Genomic DNA, 19366 nt, shown 5'->3' on the forward strand with positions numbered 1-19366 from the left:
AGTCTGTCTCTGAACACACTGTAACAAACATCACATTAACTACACTGAGCAAAAATAGAAACACAACATGCAAGAATTTCAAAGATTTCACTGAGTTACAGTTCATAGAAGGACGTCAGTCAATTGAAATAAATGTATTAGGCCCTAATCTATGGATTCTCACATGACTGGGAATACAGATATGCATCGATTTAGTCACCAGCCTGAACCTCAACCCATTTAGTCAAAAGCCTCAACCTCCTCAACACATTTAGTCTCCAACTTCAACCTCCTTAACCCATTTAGAGTCAGCAGCATCAACCTCCTCAACCCATTTAGCTTCACCAATATCAAGCCATTTAGTTACCAGACCCATTTAGTCACCAGCTTCATCCTCAACCCATTTAGTCACTAGCCTCAACCTCCTTAACCCATTTACTGACACCAACCTCAACCTCCTTAACCCATTTACAGACACCAACCTCAACCCATTTAGTCACCATCCTTAACCTCAACCCATTTAGACTCAAAAGCCTCAGCATCCTCAACCTCCTTAACCCATTTAGTCACCAACCTCAACCTCAACCCATTTAGCGTCATCAGCCTCAACCACGTTAACCCATTTAGTCTCCAGCCCATCCTTAGCCCATTTAGTCTCCAGCCCATCCTCAGCCCATTTACCTTCACCAGCCTCAACCTCAACCCATTTAGAATCACCAGCCTCAACCTCCTCAACCCATTTAGTCACAAGCCTTAAACTCAGCGCATTTACAGTCACAAAACTAAACCTCCGCACCACTTTTAGACGCCAACGTTAACCTCAACTTATTTAGAATCACGAGCATCAACCTCCTTATCAAATTGTATTTGTCACATGCGCCGAGTACAACAAGTGTAGACCTTACAGTGAAATGCTTACTTACAAGCCCTTAACCAACAATGCAGTTTTAAGTAAAATAAGTGTTAAGTACAAAATAGATAAGTAAAAAATAAAAGCAGTAAAATAACAGTAGCGAGGGTATATAAAGGCTATATACAGGGGGTACCGGTACAGAGTCAATATACAGGCTAGATACATGGGGTACCGGTACAGAGTCAATATACAGGCTAGATACAGGGGGTACCGGTACAGAGTCAATATACAGGCTAGATACAGGGGGTACCGGTACAGAGTCAATATACAGGCTAGATACATGGGGTACCGGTACAGAGTCAATATACAGGCTAGATACATGGGGTACCGGTACAGAGTCAATATACAGGCTATATACAGGGGATACCTGTACAGAGTCAATGTGTGGGGGCACCGGTTAGTCGAGATAATTGAGGTAATAAGTATATGTAGGTATAGTTAAAGTGACTATGCATAGATCATAAACAGAGAGTAGCAGCAGCGTAAAAGAGGGGGTGGGGTGGGGGGGGGAACAATGTGAATAGTCCGGGTAGCAATGATTAGCTGTTCAGGAGTCTTATGGACCTAGACTTGACCCTCCAGGTACCGCTTGCTGTGCGGTAGCAGAGAGAACAGTCTATTACATTTACATTTTAGTCATTTAGCAGACGCTCTTATCCAGAGCGACTTACAGGAGCAATTAGGGTTAAGTGCCTTGCTTAAGGGCACATCGACAGATTTTTCACCTAGTCGGCTCGGGGATTAGAACCAGCGACCTTTCAGTTACTGGCACAACGCTCTTACCCACTAAGCTACCTGCCGCCCCATGACCCTCTATGACTAGGGTGGCTGGAGTCTTTGACAATTTTTAGGGCCTTCCTCTGACACCGCCTGGTATAGAGGTCCTGGATGGCAGGAAGCTTGGCCCCAGTGATGTACTGGGCCGTACGCACTACCCTCTAGTGCTTGCTGTCGGAGGCCGAGTAGTTGCCATACCAGGCAGTGATGCAACCAGTCATGATGCTCTCGATGGTGCAGCTGTATAACTTTTTGAAGATCTGAGGACCCATGCCAAATCTTTTCAGTCTCCTGAGGGGGAATAAGCTTTGTCGTGCCCTCTTAACGACTGTCTTGGTGTGTTTGGACCATGATAGTTTGTTGGTGATGTGGACACCAAGAAACTTGAAGCTCTCCACCTGCTCCACTACAGCCCTGTCGATGAGGATAGGGGCGTGCTCAGTCCTTCTTTTCCAGTAGTCCACAAGCATCTCCTTTGTCTTGATCATGTTGCGGGAGAGGTTGTTAACCTGTGGGGTATGCATGGGTGTCCGAGCTGTGTGCCAGTAGTTCAAACCGACAGCTCGGTTCATTCAACATGTCAATACCGCTCACAAATACAAGTAGTAATGATGTCAATCTCTCCTCCACTTTGAGCCAGGAGAGATTGACATGCATATTATTAATGTTAGCTCTCTGTATACATCCTAGGGCCAGCCGTGCTGCCCTGTTCTGAGCCAATTGCAATTTTCCTAAGTCCCTCTTTGTGGCACCTGGCCACACGACTGAACAGTATTCCAGGTGCGACAAAACTAGGGCCTGTAGGACCTGCCTTGTTGAAAGTGCTGTTAAGAAAGCAGAGCAGCGCTTTATTATAGACAGACTTCTCCCCATCCTAGCTACTGTTGTATCAATATGTTTTGACCATGACAGTTTACAATCCAGGGTTACTACATGCAGTTTAGTCTCCTCAACTTGCTCAATTTCCACATTATTTATTACAAGATTTAGTTGAGGTTTAGGGTTTAGTAAAGGATTTGTCCCAAATACAATGCTTCTAGTTTTTGAAATATTTAGGACTAACTTATTCCTTGCCACCCATTCTGAAACTAAGTGCAGCTCTTTAAGTGTTGGTGTCATTTCAGTCGCTGTGGTAGCTGACGTGTATAGTGTTGAGTCATCCGCATACATTAACACACTGGCTTTACTCAAAGCCAATGGCATGTCGTTAGTAAATATTGAAAAAAGTAAGGGGCCTAGACAGCTGCCCTGGGGAATTCCTGATTCTACCTTGATTTTGTTGGAGAGGCTTCCATTAAAGAACACCCTCTGTGTTCTGTTAGACAGGTAACTCTTTATCCACAATATAGCAGGGGGTGTAAAGCCATAACACATACGTTCTTCCAGCAACAGACTATGATCGATAATGTCAAAAGCCGCACTGAAGTCTAACAAAACAGCCCCCACAATCTTTTTATAATCAATTTCTCTCAGCCAATCATCAGTCATTTGTGTCAGTGCTGTGCTTGTTGAATGTCCTTCCCTATTAGCGTGCTGAAAGTCTGTTTTCAACTTGTTTACTGTAAAATAGCATTTTATCTGGTCAAACACCATTTCTTCCAAAAGTTTACTAAGGGTTGGTAACAGGCTGATTGGTCGGCTATTTGAGCCAGTTAAGGGGGCTTTACTATTCTTAGGTAGGGGAATAATTTTTGCTTCCTTCCAGGCCTGAGGGCACACACTTTCTAGTAGGCTTAAATTGAAGATATGGCAAATAGGAGTGGCAATATCGTCCGCTATTATCCTCAGTAATTTTCCATCCAAGTTGTCAGACCCCGGTGGCTTGTCATTGTTGATCAACAATAATACTTTTTTCACCTCTTCCACACTTAATTTACGGAATTCAAAATTACAATGCTTATCTTTCATAATTTGGTCAGATATACTTGGATGTGTAGTGTCAGCGTTTGTTGCTGGCATGTCATGCCTAAGTTTGCTAATCTTGCCAATGAAAAAAATCATTAAAGTAGTTGGTAATATCAGTGGGTTTTGTGATGAATGAGCCATCTGATTCAATGAATGGAGTTTGCCTTCTTGCCCAAAGCTTTTTACTATCATTCTTTATCATTTATCTTTGTTTCATAGTGTAGTTTCTTCTTCTTTTTATTCAGTTTAGTCACATGATTTCTCAATTTGCAGTACGTTTGCCAATTGGTTGTACAGCCAGACCTATTAGCCATCTCTTTTGCCTCATCCCTCTCAACCATACCATTTTTCAATTCCTCATCAATCCACAGGGATTTATGTTTGTACAGTCATTTTCTTAATGGGTGCATGCTTATTAGTAACTGGGATAAGCAATTTAATAAATGTGTCAATTGCAGCATCTGGTTGCTCCTCATTACACACCACAGACCAACAAATATTCTTTACATCAACAACATAGGAATCACTACAAAACGCATTGTATGACCTCTTATACACTATATTAGGCCCAGCCTTTGGAACTTTGGTTTTCCTAGATATGGCTACTATATTGTGATCACTACATCCGGGGGATTTGGATACTGCTTTCAAACAAATGTATGCAGCATTAGTAAAGATATGATCAATACATGTTGATTTAATTTCTGTACTGTTTGTAACTACCCTTTTTACCCCATATGTAACTCTGTGTTGTTTTTATTGCACTACTTTGCTTTATCTTGGCCAGGTCGCAGTTGTAAATGAGAACTTGTTCTCAACTGGCTTACCTGGTTAAATAAAGGTGAAAAAAAAAAAAAAAAAAAAAAAAAAAAAACCTGGTAGGTTGATTGATGACCTGAAACCAGGTTGCAGGCACTAGTTACAGTTTGAAGCTTTCTCGTGAGTGGGCAGCCTGATGAAAGCCAGTCAATATTTAAAACATCACCCAGAAAGTATACCTCTCTCTATTGATATTACATATATTATCAAACATTTCACACATGTTATCCAGTTCAAATCAAATCAAATCAAATGACTGACTGTTAGCACTTGGTGGTCTATAGCAGCTTCCCACCAGAATGGGCTTTAGGTGAGGCAGATGAACCTGTAGCCATATTACTTCAACAGTATTTAACATTAGATCCTCTCTAAGCTTTACAGGAATGTAGTTCTGAATATAGACCGCAACACCGCCCCCATTGGCATTTGTATTTTCTGTAAATGTTATAACCATGTATTGCTACCCACTGTATCATCAAAGGTATTATCTAAGTGAGTTTCAGAGATAGTCAGAATATGAGTCATCTGTTACTAGCAAATTATTGATTTCATGAACCTTGTTTCTTAAGCTACATATGTTAACGTGGGCTATTTTAAAACACTTTTCTGGGATGCTTGATTATGTTTCTTGCTTTACTGGGAATCTTAGCAGAGGTAGACATACTCTGGTTATTTTTATTAGTGCAGGGTGAGCTGCACACAGTGGACTTCCTACTAGGGCACACCACCTCAGTGCTAACAGTATTACTTTGGTTCATAGGCACATGATTGCTGCATACAATAGCTGTAGGATCAGCAGAGGCATTCAGGGCAGTAAGAGGGACATAAATTAGGTTACTTACATTGTGTCTTCCAACGCCCCTGGGATAATGTACATTTGCTGAATCATTATGACAACTCAGCGGCACAATGGTAGGGATTAAATGAGCTGGACTTGGGTCATTGATAAGTCATTGTCTCAACGCAGCCTTATAATGCTGTGAAAGGATCCAGGAACCCAAATGATTTGGGTGGATCCCATCTTCCTTATAGTACAAGCTTTGTTTTCCAGAAGGTATCAAAATTGTCAATAAATGTTACACCCACAGAGCTGCAATAGTCTCGTAGCCAGTTATGGAGGGCTAAAAGTCTGCTGAACCGTTCAATGCCACAATTTAGGGAGGGCAGAGGGCCAGATATTATGGGGCGTTTGTTGGTGTCAAGTAGTGACCCAATCAGTTCTTTAAAATCCATCTTCAGCTGTTCTGAGCTGCCCTTCATAATGTCATTTGACCCCACATGAACCAGGGTAGGAAGGACGGGACAGGACTAAAAACAAACAAAAGATAACTATTGTAAAATAGATTGTGTCCGTAAAATATATACACTGCTCAAAAAAATAAAGAGAACACTAAAATAACACATCCTAGATCTGAATGAATGAAATAATCTTATTAAATACTTTTTTCTTTACATAGTTGAATGTGCTGACAACAAAATCACACAAAAATTATCAATGGAAATCAAATTTATCAACCCATGGAGGTCTGGATTTGGAGTCACCCTCAAAATTAAAGTGGAAAACCACACTACAGGCTGATCCGACTTTGATGTAATGTCCTTAAAACAAGTCAAAATGAGGCTCAGTAGTGTGTGTGGCCTCCACGTGCCTGTATGACCTCCCTACAACGCCTGGGCATGCTCCTGATGAGGTGGCGGATGGTCTCCTGAGGGATCTCCTCCCAGACCTGGACTAAAGCATCCGCCAACTCCTGGACAGTCTGTGGTGCAACGTGGCGTTGGTGGATGGAGCGAGACATGATGTCCCAGATGTGCTCAATTGGATTCAGGTCTGGGGAACGGGCGGGCCAGTCCATAGCATCAATGCCTTCCTCTTGCAGGAACTGCTGACACACTCCAGCCACATGAGGTCTAGAATTGTCTTGCATTAGGAGGAACCCAGGGCCAACCGCACCAGCATATGGTCTCACAAGGGGTCTGAGTATCTCATCTCGGTACCTAATGGCAGTCAGGCTACCTCTGGCGAGCACATGGAGGGCTGTGCGGCCCCCCCCAAAGAAATGCCACCCCACACCATGACTGACCTACTGCCAAACCGGTCATGCTGGAGGATGTTGCAGGCAGCAGAAAGTTCTCCACGGCGTCTCCAGACTCTGTCACGTCTGTCACGTGCTCAGTGTGAACCTGCTTTCATCTGTGAAGAGCACAGGGCGCCAGTGGCGAATTTGCCAATCTTGGTGTTCTCTGGCAAATGCCAAACGTCCTGCACGGTGTTGGGCTGTAAGCACAACACCCATCTGTGGACATCGGGCCCTCATACCACCCTCATGGAGTCTGTTTCTGACCGTTTGAGCAGACACATGCACATTTGTGGCCTGCTGGAGGTCATTTTGCAGGGCTCTGGCAGTGCTCCACCTGCTCCTCCTTGCACAAAGGCGGAGGTAGCAGTCCTGCTGCTAGGTTGTTGCCCTCCTACGGCCTCCTCCACGTCTCCTGATGTACTGGCCTGTCTCCTGGTAGCGCCTCCATGCTCTGGACACTACGCTGACAGACACAGCAAACCTTCTTGCCACAGCTCGCATTGATGTGCCATCCTGGATGAGCTGCACTACCTGAGCCACTTGTGTGGGTTGTAGACTCCGTCTCATGCTACCACTAGAGTGAAAGCACCGCCAGCATTCAAAAGTGACCAAAACATCAGCCAGGAAGCATAGGAACTGAGAAGTGGTCTGTGGTCACCACCTGCAAAACCAGTCCTTTATTGTGGGTGTCTTGCTAATTGCCTATAATTTCCACCTGTTGTCTACTATTTGCACAACAGCATGTGACATTTATTGTCAATCAGTGTTTCTTCCTAAGTGGACAGTTTGATTTCACAGAAGTGTGATTGACTTGGAGTTACATTGTGTTGTTTAAGTGTTCCCTTTATTTTTTTGAGCGGTATGTATATGTGTATATATATATTTTTTTATTTATTTCACCTTTATTTAACCAGGTAAGCCAGTTGAGAACAAGTTCTCATTTACAACTGCGACCTGGCCAAGATAAAGCAACAACACAGTTACATATGGAATAAACAAAACGTACAGTCAATAACACAATAGAAAATCTATATACAGTGTGTGCAAATGTAGTAAGTTATGGAGGTAAGGCAATAAATAGTCCATAGTGCAAAATAATTACAATTGAGTATTAACACTGGAATGATAGATATGCAAATAGAGATACTGGGGTGCAAATGAGCAAAATAAAGAACAATATAGGGATGAGGTAGTTGGGTGGGCTAATTTCAGATGGGCTGTGTACAGGTACAGTGATCGGTAAGCTGCTCTGACAACTGATGCTTAAAGTTAGTGAGGGAGATAAGAGTCTCCAGCTTCAGAGATTTTTGCAGTTCGTTCCAGTCATTAGCAGCAGAGAACTGGAAGGAATGGCGGCCAAAGGAGGTGTTGGCTTTGGGGATGACCAGTGAGATATACCTGCTGGAGCGCATACTACGGGTGGGTGTTGCTATGGTGACCAATGAGCTAAGATAAGACGGGGATTTGCCTAGCAGTGATTTATAGATGACCTGGAGCCAGTGGGTTTGGCGACGAATATGTAGTCAGGGCCAGCCAAAGAGTGCGTACAGGTCACAATGGTGGGTAGTATATGGGGCTTTGGTGACAAAATGGATGGCACTGTGATAGACTACATCCAATTTGCTGAGTGGAGTGTTGGAGGCTATTTTGTAAATGACATCGCCAAAGTCAAGGATCGGTAGGATAGTCAGTTTTACGAGGGCATGTTTGGCAGCATGAGTGAAGGAGGCTTTGTTGTGAAATAGGAAGCCAATTCTAGATTTAACTTTGGATTGGAGATGCTTAATGTGAGTCTGGAAGGAGAGCTTACGGTCTAACCAGACACCTAGGTATTTGTAGTTGTCCACATATTCTAAGTCAGACCCGCCGAGAGTAGTGATTCTAGTCGGGCGGGCGGGTGCAAGCAGCGTTCGATTGAAGAGCATGCATTTAGTTTTACGAGCGTTTAAGAGCAGTTGGAGGCTACGGAAAGAGTGCTGTATGGCATTGAAGCTCGTTTGGAGGTTTGTTAACACAGTGTCCAATGAAGGGCCAGATGTATATAAAATGGTGTCGTCTGCGTAGAGGTGGATCTGAGAGTCACCAGCAGCAAGAGTGACATCATTGATATACACAGAGAATAGAGTCGGCCTGAGAATTGAACCTGTTGGCACCCCCATAGAGACTGCCAGAGGTCCAGACAACAGGCCCTCCGATTTGACACATTGAACTCTATCTGAGAAGTAGTTGGTGAACCAGGCGAGGCAGTCATTTGAGAAACCAAGGCTATTTAGTCTGCCAATAAGAATGCGGTGATTGACGGAGTCGAAAGCCTTGGCCAGGTCGACGAAGACTTCTGCACAGTAGTCTTTTATCGATCGCGGTTATAACGTCGTTTAGGACCTTGAGCGTGGCTGAGGTGCACCCATGACCAGCTCGGAAACCAGATTGCATAGGGGAGAAGGTACGGTGGGATTCGAAATGATCGGTGATCTGTTTGTTAACTTGGCTTTAAAATACTTTCGAAAGGCAGGGCAGGATGGATATAGGTCTATCAGTTTGGATCTAGAGTGTCACCCCCTTTTGAAGAGGGGGATGACCGCGGCATCTTTCCAATCTCTGGGGATCTCAGACGATACGAAAGAGAGGTTGAACAGGCTGGTAATAGGGATTGCGACAATTTCGGCGGCTAATTTTAGAAAGAAAGGGTCCAGATTGTCTAGCCCAGCTGATTTGTAGGGGTCCAGATTTTGCAGCTCTTTCAGAACATCAGCTGTCTGAATTTGGGTGAAGGAGAAGCGGGGGGGGGGGCATGGGCAAGTTGCAGCGGAGGGTGCAGAGCTGGTGGCCGGGGTAGTGTTGTAGAGCTGGTGGCCGGGGTAGGGGTAGCCAGGTGGAAAGCAGAGGAGGGTGCAGAGCTGGTGGCCGGGGTAGGGGTAGCCAGGTGGAAAGCAGAGGAGGGTGCAGAGCTGGTGGCCGGGGTAGGGGTAGCCAGGTGGAAAGCAGAGGAGGGTGCAGAGCTGGTGGCCGGGGTAGGGGTAGCCAGGTGGAAAGCAGAGGAGGGTGCAGAGCTGGTGGCCGGGGTAGGGGTAGCCAGGTGGAAAGCAGAGGAGGGTGCAGAGCTGGTGGCCGGGGTAGGGGTAGCCAGGTGGAAAGCAGAGGAGGGTGCAGAGCTGGTGGCCGGGGTAGGGGTAGCCAGGTGGAAAGCAGAGGAGGGTGCAGAGCTGGTGGCCGGGGTAGGGGTAGCCAGGTGGAAAGCAGAGGAGGGTGCAGAGCTGGTGGCCGGGGTAGGGGTAGCCAGGTGGAAAGCAGAGGAGGGTGCAGAGCTGGTGGCCGGGGTAGGGGTAGCCAGGTGGAAAGCAGAGGAGGGTGCAGAGCTGGTGGCCGGGGTAGCCAGGTGGAAAGCAGAGGAGGGTGCAGAGCTGGTGGCCGGGGTAGGGGTAGCCAGGTGGAAAGCAGAGGAGGGTGCAGAGCTGAAATGTCAACAATGATACAGAGAAACAAAACAAACAACACATGTTCTAGACATAAGGGCCAGTTATAATCTACATGGCCCCGTTCTGGGTCAAATCCATGGAATCAGAGGGGATTGAATTCAAACTGAAATCCCTTCCTGGCTTTAATCTGGCTGTGTATACAATAAAACAATACAATACAATATACAATACCTTGGACCATTTACAATATGTGTGGTTGATTTTAATGGTATCTTAATACCATGACATTCTACAGATCCTAATGTTTTGAAAGTCTTTTAACTGAACGTCATACTCCTGAAGTTTTACAGCGTAACGGTAAAATGCCCCAGTAGGTGTATAATGTAACCTACTGTATCATCAATACCACAGCATGGCAAAAAATATTACAGGAAGCTCATTAACAGCACTTGGAGTGAGCATACATTATACACCTATCATTTATATTACTGTACTTCCAAAGCTCTGTAGCAGTAGCGTCAAGCTAGCCTGGTTATATACAGCTCTGTAGCAGTAGCATCAAGCTAGCCTGGTTATATACAGCTCTGTAGCGTCAAGCTAGCCTGGTTATATACAGCTCTGTAGCAGTAGCGTCAAGCTAGCCTGGTTATATACAGCTCTGTAGCAGTAGCGTCAAGCTAGCCTAGTTATATACAGCTCTGTAGCAGTAGCGTCAAGCTAGCCTGGTTATATACAGCTCTGTAGCGTCAAGCTAGCCTGGTTATATACAGCTCTGTAGCGTCAAGCTAGCCTGGTTATATACAGCTCTGTAGCAGTAGCGTCAAGCTAGCCTGGTTATATACAGCTCTGTAGCATCAAGCTAGCCTGGTTATATACAGCTCTGTAGCAGTAGCGTCAAGCTAGCCTGGTTATATACAGCTCTGTAGCAGTAGCGTCAAGCTAGCCTGGTTATATACAGCTCTGTAGCAGGAGCGTCAAGCTAGCCTGGTTATATACAGCTCTGTAGCAGTAGCGTCAAGCTAGCCTGGTTATATACAGCTCTGTAGCATCAAGCTAGCCTGGTTATATACAGCTCTGTAGCAGTAGCGTCAAGCTAGCCTGGTTATATACAGCTCTGTAGCATCAAGCTAGCCTGGTTATATACAGCTCTGTAGCAGTAGCATCAAGCTAGCCTGGTTATATACAGCTCTGTAGCATTAAGCTAGCCTGGTTATATACAGCTCTGTAGCAGTAGCGTCAAGCTAGCCTGGTTATATACAGCTCTGTAGCAGTAGCATCAAGCTAGCCTGGTTATATACAGCTCTGTAGCGTCAAGCTAGCCTGGTTATATACAGCTCTGTAGCAGGAGCGTCAAGCTAGCCTGGTTATATACAGCTCTGTAGCAGTAGCATCAAGCTAGCCTGGTTATATACAGCTCTGTAGCAGGAGCGTCAAGCTAGCCTGGTTATATACAGCTCTGTAGCAGTAGCGTCAAGCTAGCCTGGTTATATACAGCTCTGTAGCGTCAAGCTAGCCTGGTTATATACAGCTCTGTAGCAGTAGCGTCAAGCTAGCCTGGTTATATACAGCTCTGTAGCATCAAGCTAGCCTGGTTATATACAGCTCTGTAGCAGGAGCGTCAAGCTAGCCTGGTTATATACAGCTCTGTAGCATCAAGCTAGCCTGGTTATATACAGCTCTGTAGCAGTAGCGTTAAGCTAGCCTGGTTATATACAGCTCTGTAGCAGTAGCGTTAAGCTAGCCTGGTTATATACAGCTCTGAAGCAGTAGCGTCAAGCTAGCCTGGTTATATACAGCTCTGTAGCAGTAGCGTCAAGCTAGCCTGGTTATATACAGCTCTGTAGCAGTAGCATCAAGCTAGCCTGGTTATATACAGCTCTGTAGCAGTAGCGTCAAGCTAGCCTGGTTATATACAGCTCTGTAGCAGTAGCGTCAAGCTAGCCTGGTTATATACAGCTCTGTAGCAGTAGCGTCAAGCTAGCCTGGTTATATACAGCTCTGTAGCAGTAGCATCAAGCTAGCCTGGTTATATACAGCTCTGTAGCATCAAGCTAGCCTGGTTATATACAGCTCTGTAGCATCAAGCTAGCCTGGTTATATACAGCTCTGTAGCAGTAGCATCAAGCTAGCCTGGTTATATACAGCTCTGTAGCAGTAGCATCAAGCTAGCCTGGTTATATACAGCTCTGAAGCAGTAGCATCAAGCTAGCCTGGTTATATACAGCTCTGTAGCATCAAGCTAGCCTGGTTATATACAGCTCTGTAGCAGTAGCGTTAAGCTAGCCTGGTTATATACAGCTCTGTAGCAGTAGCGTCAAGCTAGCCTGGTTATATACAGCTCTGTAGCAGTAGCATCAAGCTAGCCTGGTTATATACAGCTCTGTAGCAGTAGCATTAAGCTAGCCTGGTTATATACAGCTCTGTAGCAGTAGCATTAAGCTAGCCTGGTTATATACAGCTCTGTAGCATTAAGCTAGCCTGGTTATATACAGCTCTGTAGCAGTAGCGTCAAGCTAGCCTGGTTATATACAGCTCTGTAGCAGTAGCGTCAAGCTAGCCTGGTTATATACAGCTCTGTAGCAGTAGCGTCAAGCTAGCCTGGTTATATACAGCTCTGTAGCATCAAGCTAGCCTGGTTATATACAGCTCTGTAGCAGTAGCGTCAAGCTAGCCTGGTTATATACAGCTCTGTAGCAGTAGCGTCAAGCTAGCCTGGTTATATACAGCTCTGTAGCAGTAGCGTCAAGCTAGCCTGGTTATATACAGCTCTGTAGCAGTAGCGTCAAGCTAGCCTGGTTATATACAGCTCTGTAGCAGTAGCGTCAAGCTAGCCTGGTTATATACAGCTCTGTAGCAGTAGCGTCAAGCTAGCCTGGTTATATACAGCTCTGTAGCAGTAGCATCAAGCTAGCCTGGTTATATACAGCTCTGTAGCAGTAGCATCAAGCTAGCCTGGTTATATACAGCTCTGTAGCATCAAGCTAGCCTGGTTATATACAGCTCTGTAGCGTCAAGCTAGCCTGGTTATATACAGCTCTGTAGCGTCAAGCTAGCCTGGTTATATACAGCTCTGTAGCAGTAGCGTCAAGCTAGCCTGGTTATATACAGCTCTGTAGCAGTAGCATCAAGCTAGCCTGGTTATATACAGCTCTGTAGCAGTAGCGTCAAGCTAGCCTGGTTATATACAGCTCTGTAGCGTCAAGCTAGCCTGGTTATATACAGCTCTGTAGCAGTAGCATCAAGCTAGCCTGGTTATATACAGCTCTGTAGCGTCAAGCTAGCCTGGTTATATACAGCTCTGTAGCATCAAGCTAGCCTGGTTATATACAGCTCTGTAGCATCAAGCTAGCCTGGTTATATACAGCTCTGTAGCGTCAAGCTAGCCTGGTTATATACAGCTCTGTAGCAGTAGCATCAAGCTAGCCTGGTTATATACAGCTCTGTACCAGGAGCGTCAAGCTAGCCTGGTTATATACAGCTCTGTACCAGGAGCGTCAAGCTAGCCTGGTTATATACAGCTCTGTAGCAGTAGCGTCAAGCTAGCCTGGTTATATACAGCTCTGTACCAGGAGCGTCAAGCTAGCCTGGTTATATACAGCTCTGTAGCAGTAGCGTCAAGCTAGCCTGGTTATATACAGCTCTGTAGCAGTAGCATCAAGCTAGCCTGGTTATATACAGCTCTGTAGCATCAAGCTAGCCTGGTTATATACAGCTCTGTAGCGTCAAGCTAGCCTGGTTATATACAGCTCTGTAGCGTCAAGCTAGCCTGGTTATATACAGCTCTGTAGCAGTAGCATCAAGCTAGCCTGGTTATATACAGCTCTGTAGCGTCAAGCTAGCCTGGTTATATACAGCTCTGTAGCAGTCAAGCTAGCCTGGTTATATACAGCTCTGTAGCGTCAAGCTAGCCTGGTTATATACAGCTCTGTAGCAGTAGCGTCAAGCTAGCCTGGTTATATACAGCTCTGTAGCGTCAAGCTAGCCTGGTTATATACAGCTCTGTAGCAGGAGCGTCAAGCTAGCCTGGTTATATACAGCTCTGTACCAGGAGCGTCAAGCTAGCCTGGTTATATACAGCTCTGTAGCAGTCAAGCTAGCCTGGTTATATACAGCTCTGTAGCGTCAAGCTAGCCTGGTTATATACAGCTCTGTAGCAGTAGCGTCAAGCTAGCCTGGTTATATACAGCTCTGTAGCATCAAGCTAGCCTGGTTATATACAGCTCTGTAGCAGGAGCATCAAGCTAGCCTGGTTATATACAGCTCTGTAGCGTCAAGCTAGCCTGGTTATATACAGCTCTGTAGCAGGAGCATCAAGCTAGCCTGGTTATATACAGCTCTGTAGCAGTAGCGTCAAGCTAGCCTGGTTATATACAGCTCTGTAGCGTCAAGCTAGCCTGGTTATATACAGCTCTGTAGCAGTAGCATCAAGCTAGCCTGGTTATATACAGCTCTGTAGCGTCAAGCTAGCCTGGTTATATACAGCTCTGTAGCAGGAGCATCAAGCTAGCCTGGTTATATACAGCTCTGTAGCAGTAGCGTCAAGCTAGCCTGGTTATATACAGCTCTGTAGCGTCAAGCTAGCCTGGTTATATACAGCTCTGTAGCAGTAGCATCAAGCTAGCCTGGTTATATACAGCTCTGTAGCGTCAAGCTAGCCTGGTTATATACAGCTCTGTAGCAGTAGCGTCAAGCTAGCCTGGTTATATACAGCTCTGTAGCGTCAAGCTAGCCTGGTTATATACAGCTCTGTATCAGTAGCGTCAAGCTAGCCTGGTTATATACAGCTCTGTAGCAGTAGCGTCAAGCTAGCCTGGTTATATACAGCTCTGTAGCAGTCAAGCTAGCCTGGTTATATACAGCTCTGTAGCGTCAAGCTAGCCTGGTTATATACAGCTCTGTAGCGTCAAGCTAGCCTGGTTATATACAGCTCTGTAGCAGTAGCGTCAAGCTAGCCTGGTTATATACAGCTCTGTAGCAGGAGCGTCAAGCTAGCCTGGTTATATACAGCTCTGTAGCAGTAGCGTCAAGCTAGCCTGGTTATATACAGCTCTGTAGCGTCAAGCTAGCCTGGTTATATACAGCTCTGTAGCGTCAAGCTAGCCTGGTTATATACAGCTCTGTAGCAGTAGCGTCAAGCTAGCCTGGTTATATACAGCTCTGTAGCGTCAAGCTAGCCTGGTTATATACAGCTCTGTAGCAGTAGCGTCAAGCTAGCCTGGTTATATACAGCTCTGTAGCAGTAGCGTCAAGCTAGCCTGGTTATATACAGCTCTGTAGCAGGAGCGTCAAGCTAGCCTGGTTATATACAGCTCTGTAGCAGTAGCGTCAAGCTAGCCTGGTTATATACAGCTCTGTAGCGTCAAGCTAGCCTGGTTATATACAGCTCTGTAGCAGTAGCGTCAAGCTAGCCTGGTTATATACAGCTCTGTAGCGTCAAGCTAGCCTGGTTATATACAGCTCTGTAGCAGATCAAGCTAGCCTGGTTATATACAGCTCTGTAGCAGTAGCATCAAGCTAGCCTGGTTATATACAGCTCTGTAGCAGTAGCATCAAGCTAGCCTGGTTATATACAGCTCTGTAGCAGTAGCATCAAGCTAGCCTGGTTATATACAGCTCTGTAGCAGTAGCATCAAGCTAGCCTGGTTATATACAGCTCTGTAGCAGTAGCATCAAGCTAGCCTGGTTATATACAGCTCTGTAGCAGTAGCATCAAGCTAGCCTGGTTATATACAGCTCTGTAGCAGTAGCGTCAAGCTAGCCTGGTTATATACAGCTCTGTAGCAGGAGCGTCAAGCTAGCCTAGTTATATACAGCTCTGTAGCGTCAAGCTAGCCTGGTTATATACAGCTCTGTAGCATCAAGCTAGCCTGGTTATATACAGCTCTGTAGCAGTAGCGTCAAGCTAGCCTGGTTATATACAGCTCTGTAGCAGTAGCGTCAAGCTAGCCTGGTTATATACAGCTCTGTAGCAGTAGCGTCAAGCTAGCCTGGTTATATACAGCTCTGTAGCATCAAGCTAGCCTGGTTATATACAGCTCTGTAGCAGGAGCGTCAAGCTAGCCTGGTTATATACAGCTCTGTAGCAGTAGCGTCAAGCTAGCCTGGTTATATACAGCTCTGTAGCAGTAGCATCAAGCTAGCCTGGTTATATACAGCTCTGTAGCGTCAAGCTAGCCTGGTTATATACAGCTCTGTAGCAGTAGCATCAAGCTAGCCTGGTTATATACAGCTCTGTAGCAGTAGCATCAAGCTAGCCTGGTTATATACAGCTCTGTAGCAGTAGCATCAAGCTAGCCTGGTTATATACAGCTCTGTAGCAGTAGCGTCAAGCTAGCCTGGTTATATACAGCTCTGTAGCAGTAGCGTCAAGCTAGCCTGGTTATATACAGCTCTGTAGCAGTAGCATTAAGCTAGCCTGGTTATATACAGCTCTGTAGCATCAAGCTAGCCTGGTTATATACAGCTCTGTAGCAGTAGCGTCAAGCTAGCCTGGTTATATACAGCTCTGTAGCAGTAGCATTAAGCTAGCCTGGTTATATACAGCTCTGTAGCAGTAGCGTCAAGCTAGCCTGGTGTTATATAGCTGGTTTTATACAGCACAGCTCTGTATTATCTGGAGATGTCGGGCTCTGGTTTGGGCACCATGGTGACACTGACATAAAGCCTCATAACTCCACTATATACTGTATGTCTGATTTGAATTTAGGTTGAGATTGATTAGAATTTCTGTTGGAAACCAGTGGTAGACCAGGTCATATGGATGTAATTAGCTGGTTGACAGGTCATGTGGATATAATTAGCTGGTTGACAGATCATATGATGTGATTAGCTGGTTGACAGGTCATGTGGATGTGATTAGCTGGTTGACAGGTCATGTGGATGTGATTAGCTGGTTGACAGGTCATGTGGATGTGATTAGCTGGTTGACAGGTCATGTGGATGTGATTAGCTGGTTGACAGGTCATATGATGTGATTAGCTGGTTGACAGGTCATGTGGATGTGATTAGCTGGTTGACAGGTCATGTGGATGTGATTAGCTGGTTGACAGGTCATGTGGATGTGATTAGCTGGTTGACAGGTCATGTGGATGTGATTAGCTGGTTGACAGGTCATGTGGATGTGATTAGCTGGTTGACAGGTCATGTGGATGTGATTAGCTGGTTGACCGGTCATGTGGATGTGATTAGCTGGTTGACCGGTCATGTGGATGTGATTAGCTGGTTGACAGGTCATGTGGATGTGATTAGCTGGTTGACAGGTCATGTGGATGTGATTAGCTGGTTTACAGGTCATGTGGATGTGATTAGCTGGTTTACAGGTCATGTGATGTGATTAGCTGGTTGACAGGTCATGTGATGTGATTAGCTGGTTGACAGGTCATATGATGTGATTAGCTGGTTGACAGGTCATGTGGATGTGATTAGCTGGTTGACAGGTCATGTGGATGTGATTAGCTGGTTGACAGGTCATGTGGATGTGATTAGCTGGTTGACAGGTCATGTGGATGTGATTAGCTGGTTGACAGGTCATGTGGATGTGATTAGCTGGTTGACAGGTCATGTGGATGTGATTAGCTGGTTGACAGGTCATATGATGTGATTAGCTGGTTGACAGGTCATGTGGATGTGATTAGCTGGTTGACAGGTCATATGGATGTGATTAGCTGGTTGACAGGTCATGTGGATGTGATTAGCTGGTTGACAGGATGTTTCAGTGGTGTGGAACCCATAATTACCCTATAGGCCACGCTGAGTTCATGTTGTTCTCTAGTTGTCCTTATGATCACAGAGCGTTTGATTCCGATCATTCTGAACACTGCTCTGCCTGTGTCTCGATTACTAAACACCAGCCATTCTCCTGTCCCTCCCCCTCTCTGCCCCACCCTTCCTCTCCCCTCTCCGCCCCACCCCTCCTCTCCCCCACCCCTCCTCTCCCCCTCTCCGCCCCATCCCTCCCCCTCTCTGCCCCACCCCTCCTCTCCCCCTCTCCGCCCCACCCCTCCCCTCCCCACCCCCTCTCCGCCCCACCCCTCCTCTCCCCTTCTCCGCCCCACACCTCCCCTCCCCCTCTCCGCCCCACCCCCTCCACAGCGGTATCAGACCTGGATGTAGAGTGGAAGTTATCAGACCACTACGTGTCTCCATGGCTCCTCCAGAGGAATGTGTTCCTACCCTCCAGCAGACCACCATGTCTCCAGGAGCTGCACCGCACCGCACAGCAGAGCCTCAGGGCCATGCACAGAGGTACACACACACACACCCCTAACACATGCACACACACACACGCACACACACATTGTGCATAAGTTAGGTATTAAGCAGTGACCATCATTCAGTCAATAGTAATTAACCAATCATCTACTGGATCTGCGATATCTATCTACACTCCTCTACTCTGTCTTTGCTTGTCTGTGAAATATATTTTATGTTCAGAGGTTTGTTTTCATGCATGTCTTTTTGTTTTGCCTCGTTCCTCTTAAAGGCTTTTCAGGGAGACGAGCCTCCCGCCGTAAAGACCTGTATCTCCTATTTGTAGAAAGTAACATACAAGCGCCATCTAGTGTATCAATAGAAACACAACACTCCAGATAGTATGGTGATATTACAGTAGGATGGGGATAGTAGATATAGTACAGTAGGATGGGGATAGTAGATATAGTACAGTAGGATGGGGATAGTAGATATAGTACAGTAGGATGGGGATAGTAGATATAGTACAGTAGGATGGGGATAGTAGATATAGTACAGTAGGATGGGGATAGTAGATATAGTACAGTAGGATGGGGATAGTAGATATAGTACAGTAGGATGGGGATAGTAGATATAGTACAGTAGGATGGGGATAGTAGATATAGTACAGTAGGATGGGGATAGTAGATATAGTACAGTAGGATGGGGATAGTAGATATAGTACAGTAGGATGGGGATAGTACAGTAGGATGGGGATAGTGGGGATAGTACAGTAGGATGGGGATAGTAGATATAGTACAGTAGGATGGGGATAGTAGATATAGTACAGTAGGATGGGGATAGTAGATATAGTACAGTAGGATGGGGATAGTAGATATAGTACAGTAGGATGGGGATAGTAGATATAGTACAGTAGGATGGGAATAGTAGATATAGTACAGTAGGATGGGGATAGTAGATATAGTACAGTAGGATGGGGATAGTAGATATAGTACAGTAGGATGGGGATAGTACAGTAGAATGGGGATAGTAGATATAGTACAGTAGGATGGGGATAGTAGATATAGTACAGTAGGATGGGAATAGTAGATATAGTACAGTAGGATGGGGATAGTAGATATAGTACAGTAGGATGGGGATAGTAGATATAGTACAGTAGGATGGGAATAGTAGATATAGTACAGTAGGATGGGGATAGTAGATATAGTACAGTAGGATGGGGATAGTAGATATAGTACAGTAGGATGGGGATAGTACAGTAGGATGGGGATAGTAGATATAGTACA

At 45.5% G+C, this 19366-nt stretch overlaps 1 protein-coding gene across 1 annotated transcript in view; it reads left to right on the forward strand.

Moving 5' to 3' along the window:
- Positions 1-19366, forward strand: part of nhsa (Nance-Horan syndrome a (congenital cataracts and dental anomalies)) — a gene marked incomplete at its 5' end in the record, with an annotated part of 194478 nt that overhangs the window by 50982 nt on the left and 124130 nt on the right. The window contains one exon of the mRNA XM_084198091.1: positions 17982-18134. Coding sequence (XP_084054217.1) covers positions 17982-18134 — 153 coding nt within the window. The remainder of the gene's footprint in view (positions 1-17981; positions 18135-19366) is intronic.

Source organism: Coregonus lavaretus (assembly GCF_964263955.1).
Source record: "Coregonus lavaretus genome assembly, contig: HAP1_SCAFFOLD_365, whole genome shotgun sequence".
Lineage (NCBI taxonomy): Eukaryota > Metazoa > Chordata > Actinopteri > Salmoniformes > Salmonidae > Coregonus > Coregonus lavaretus.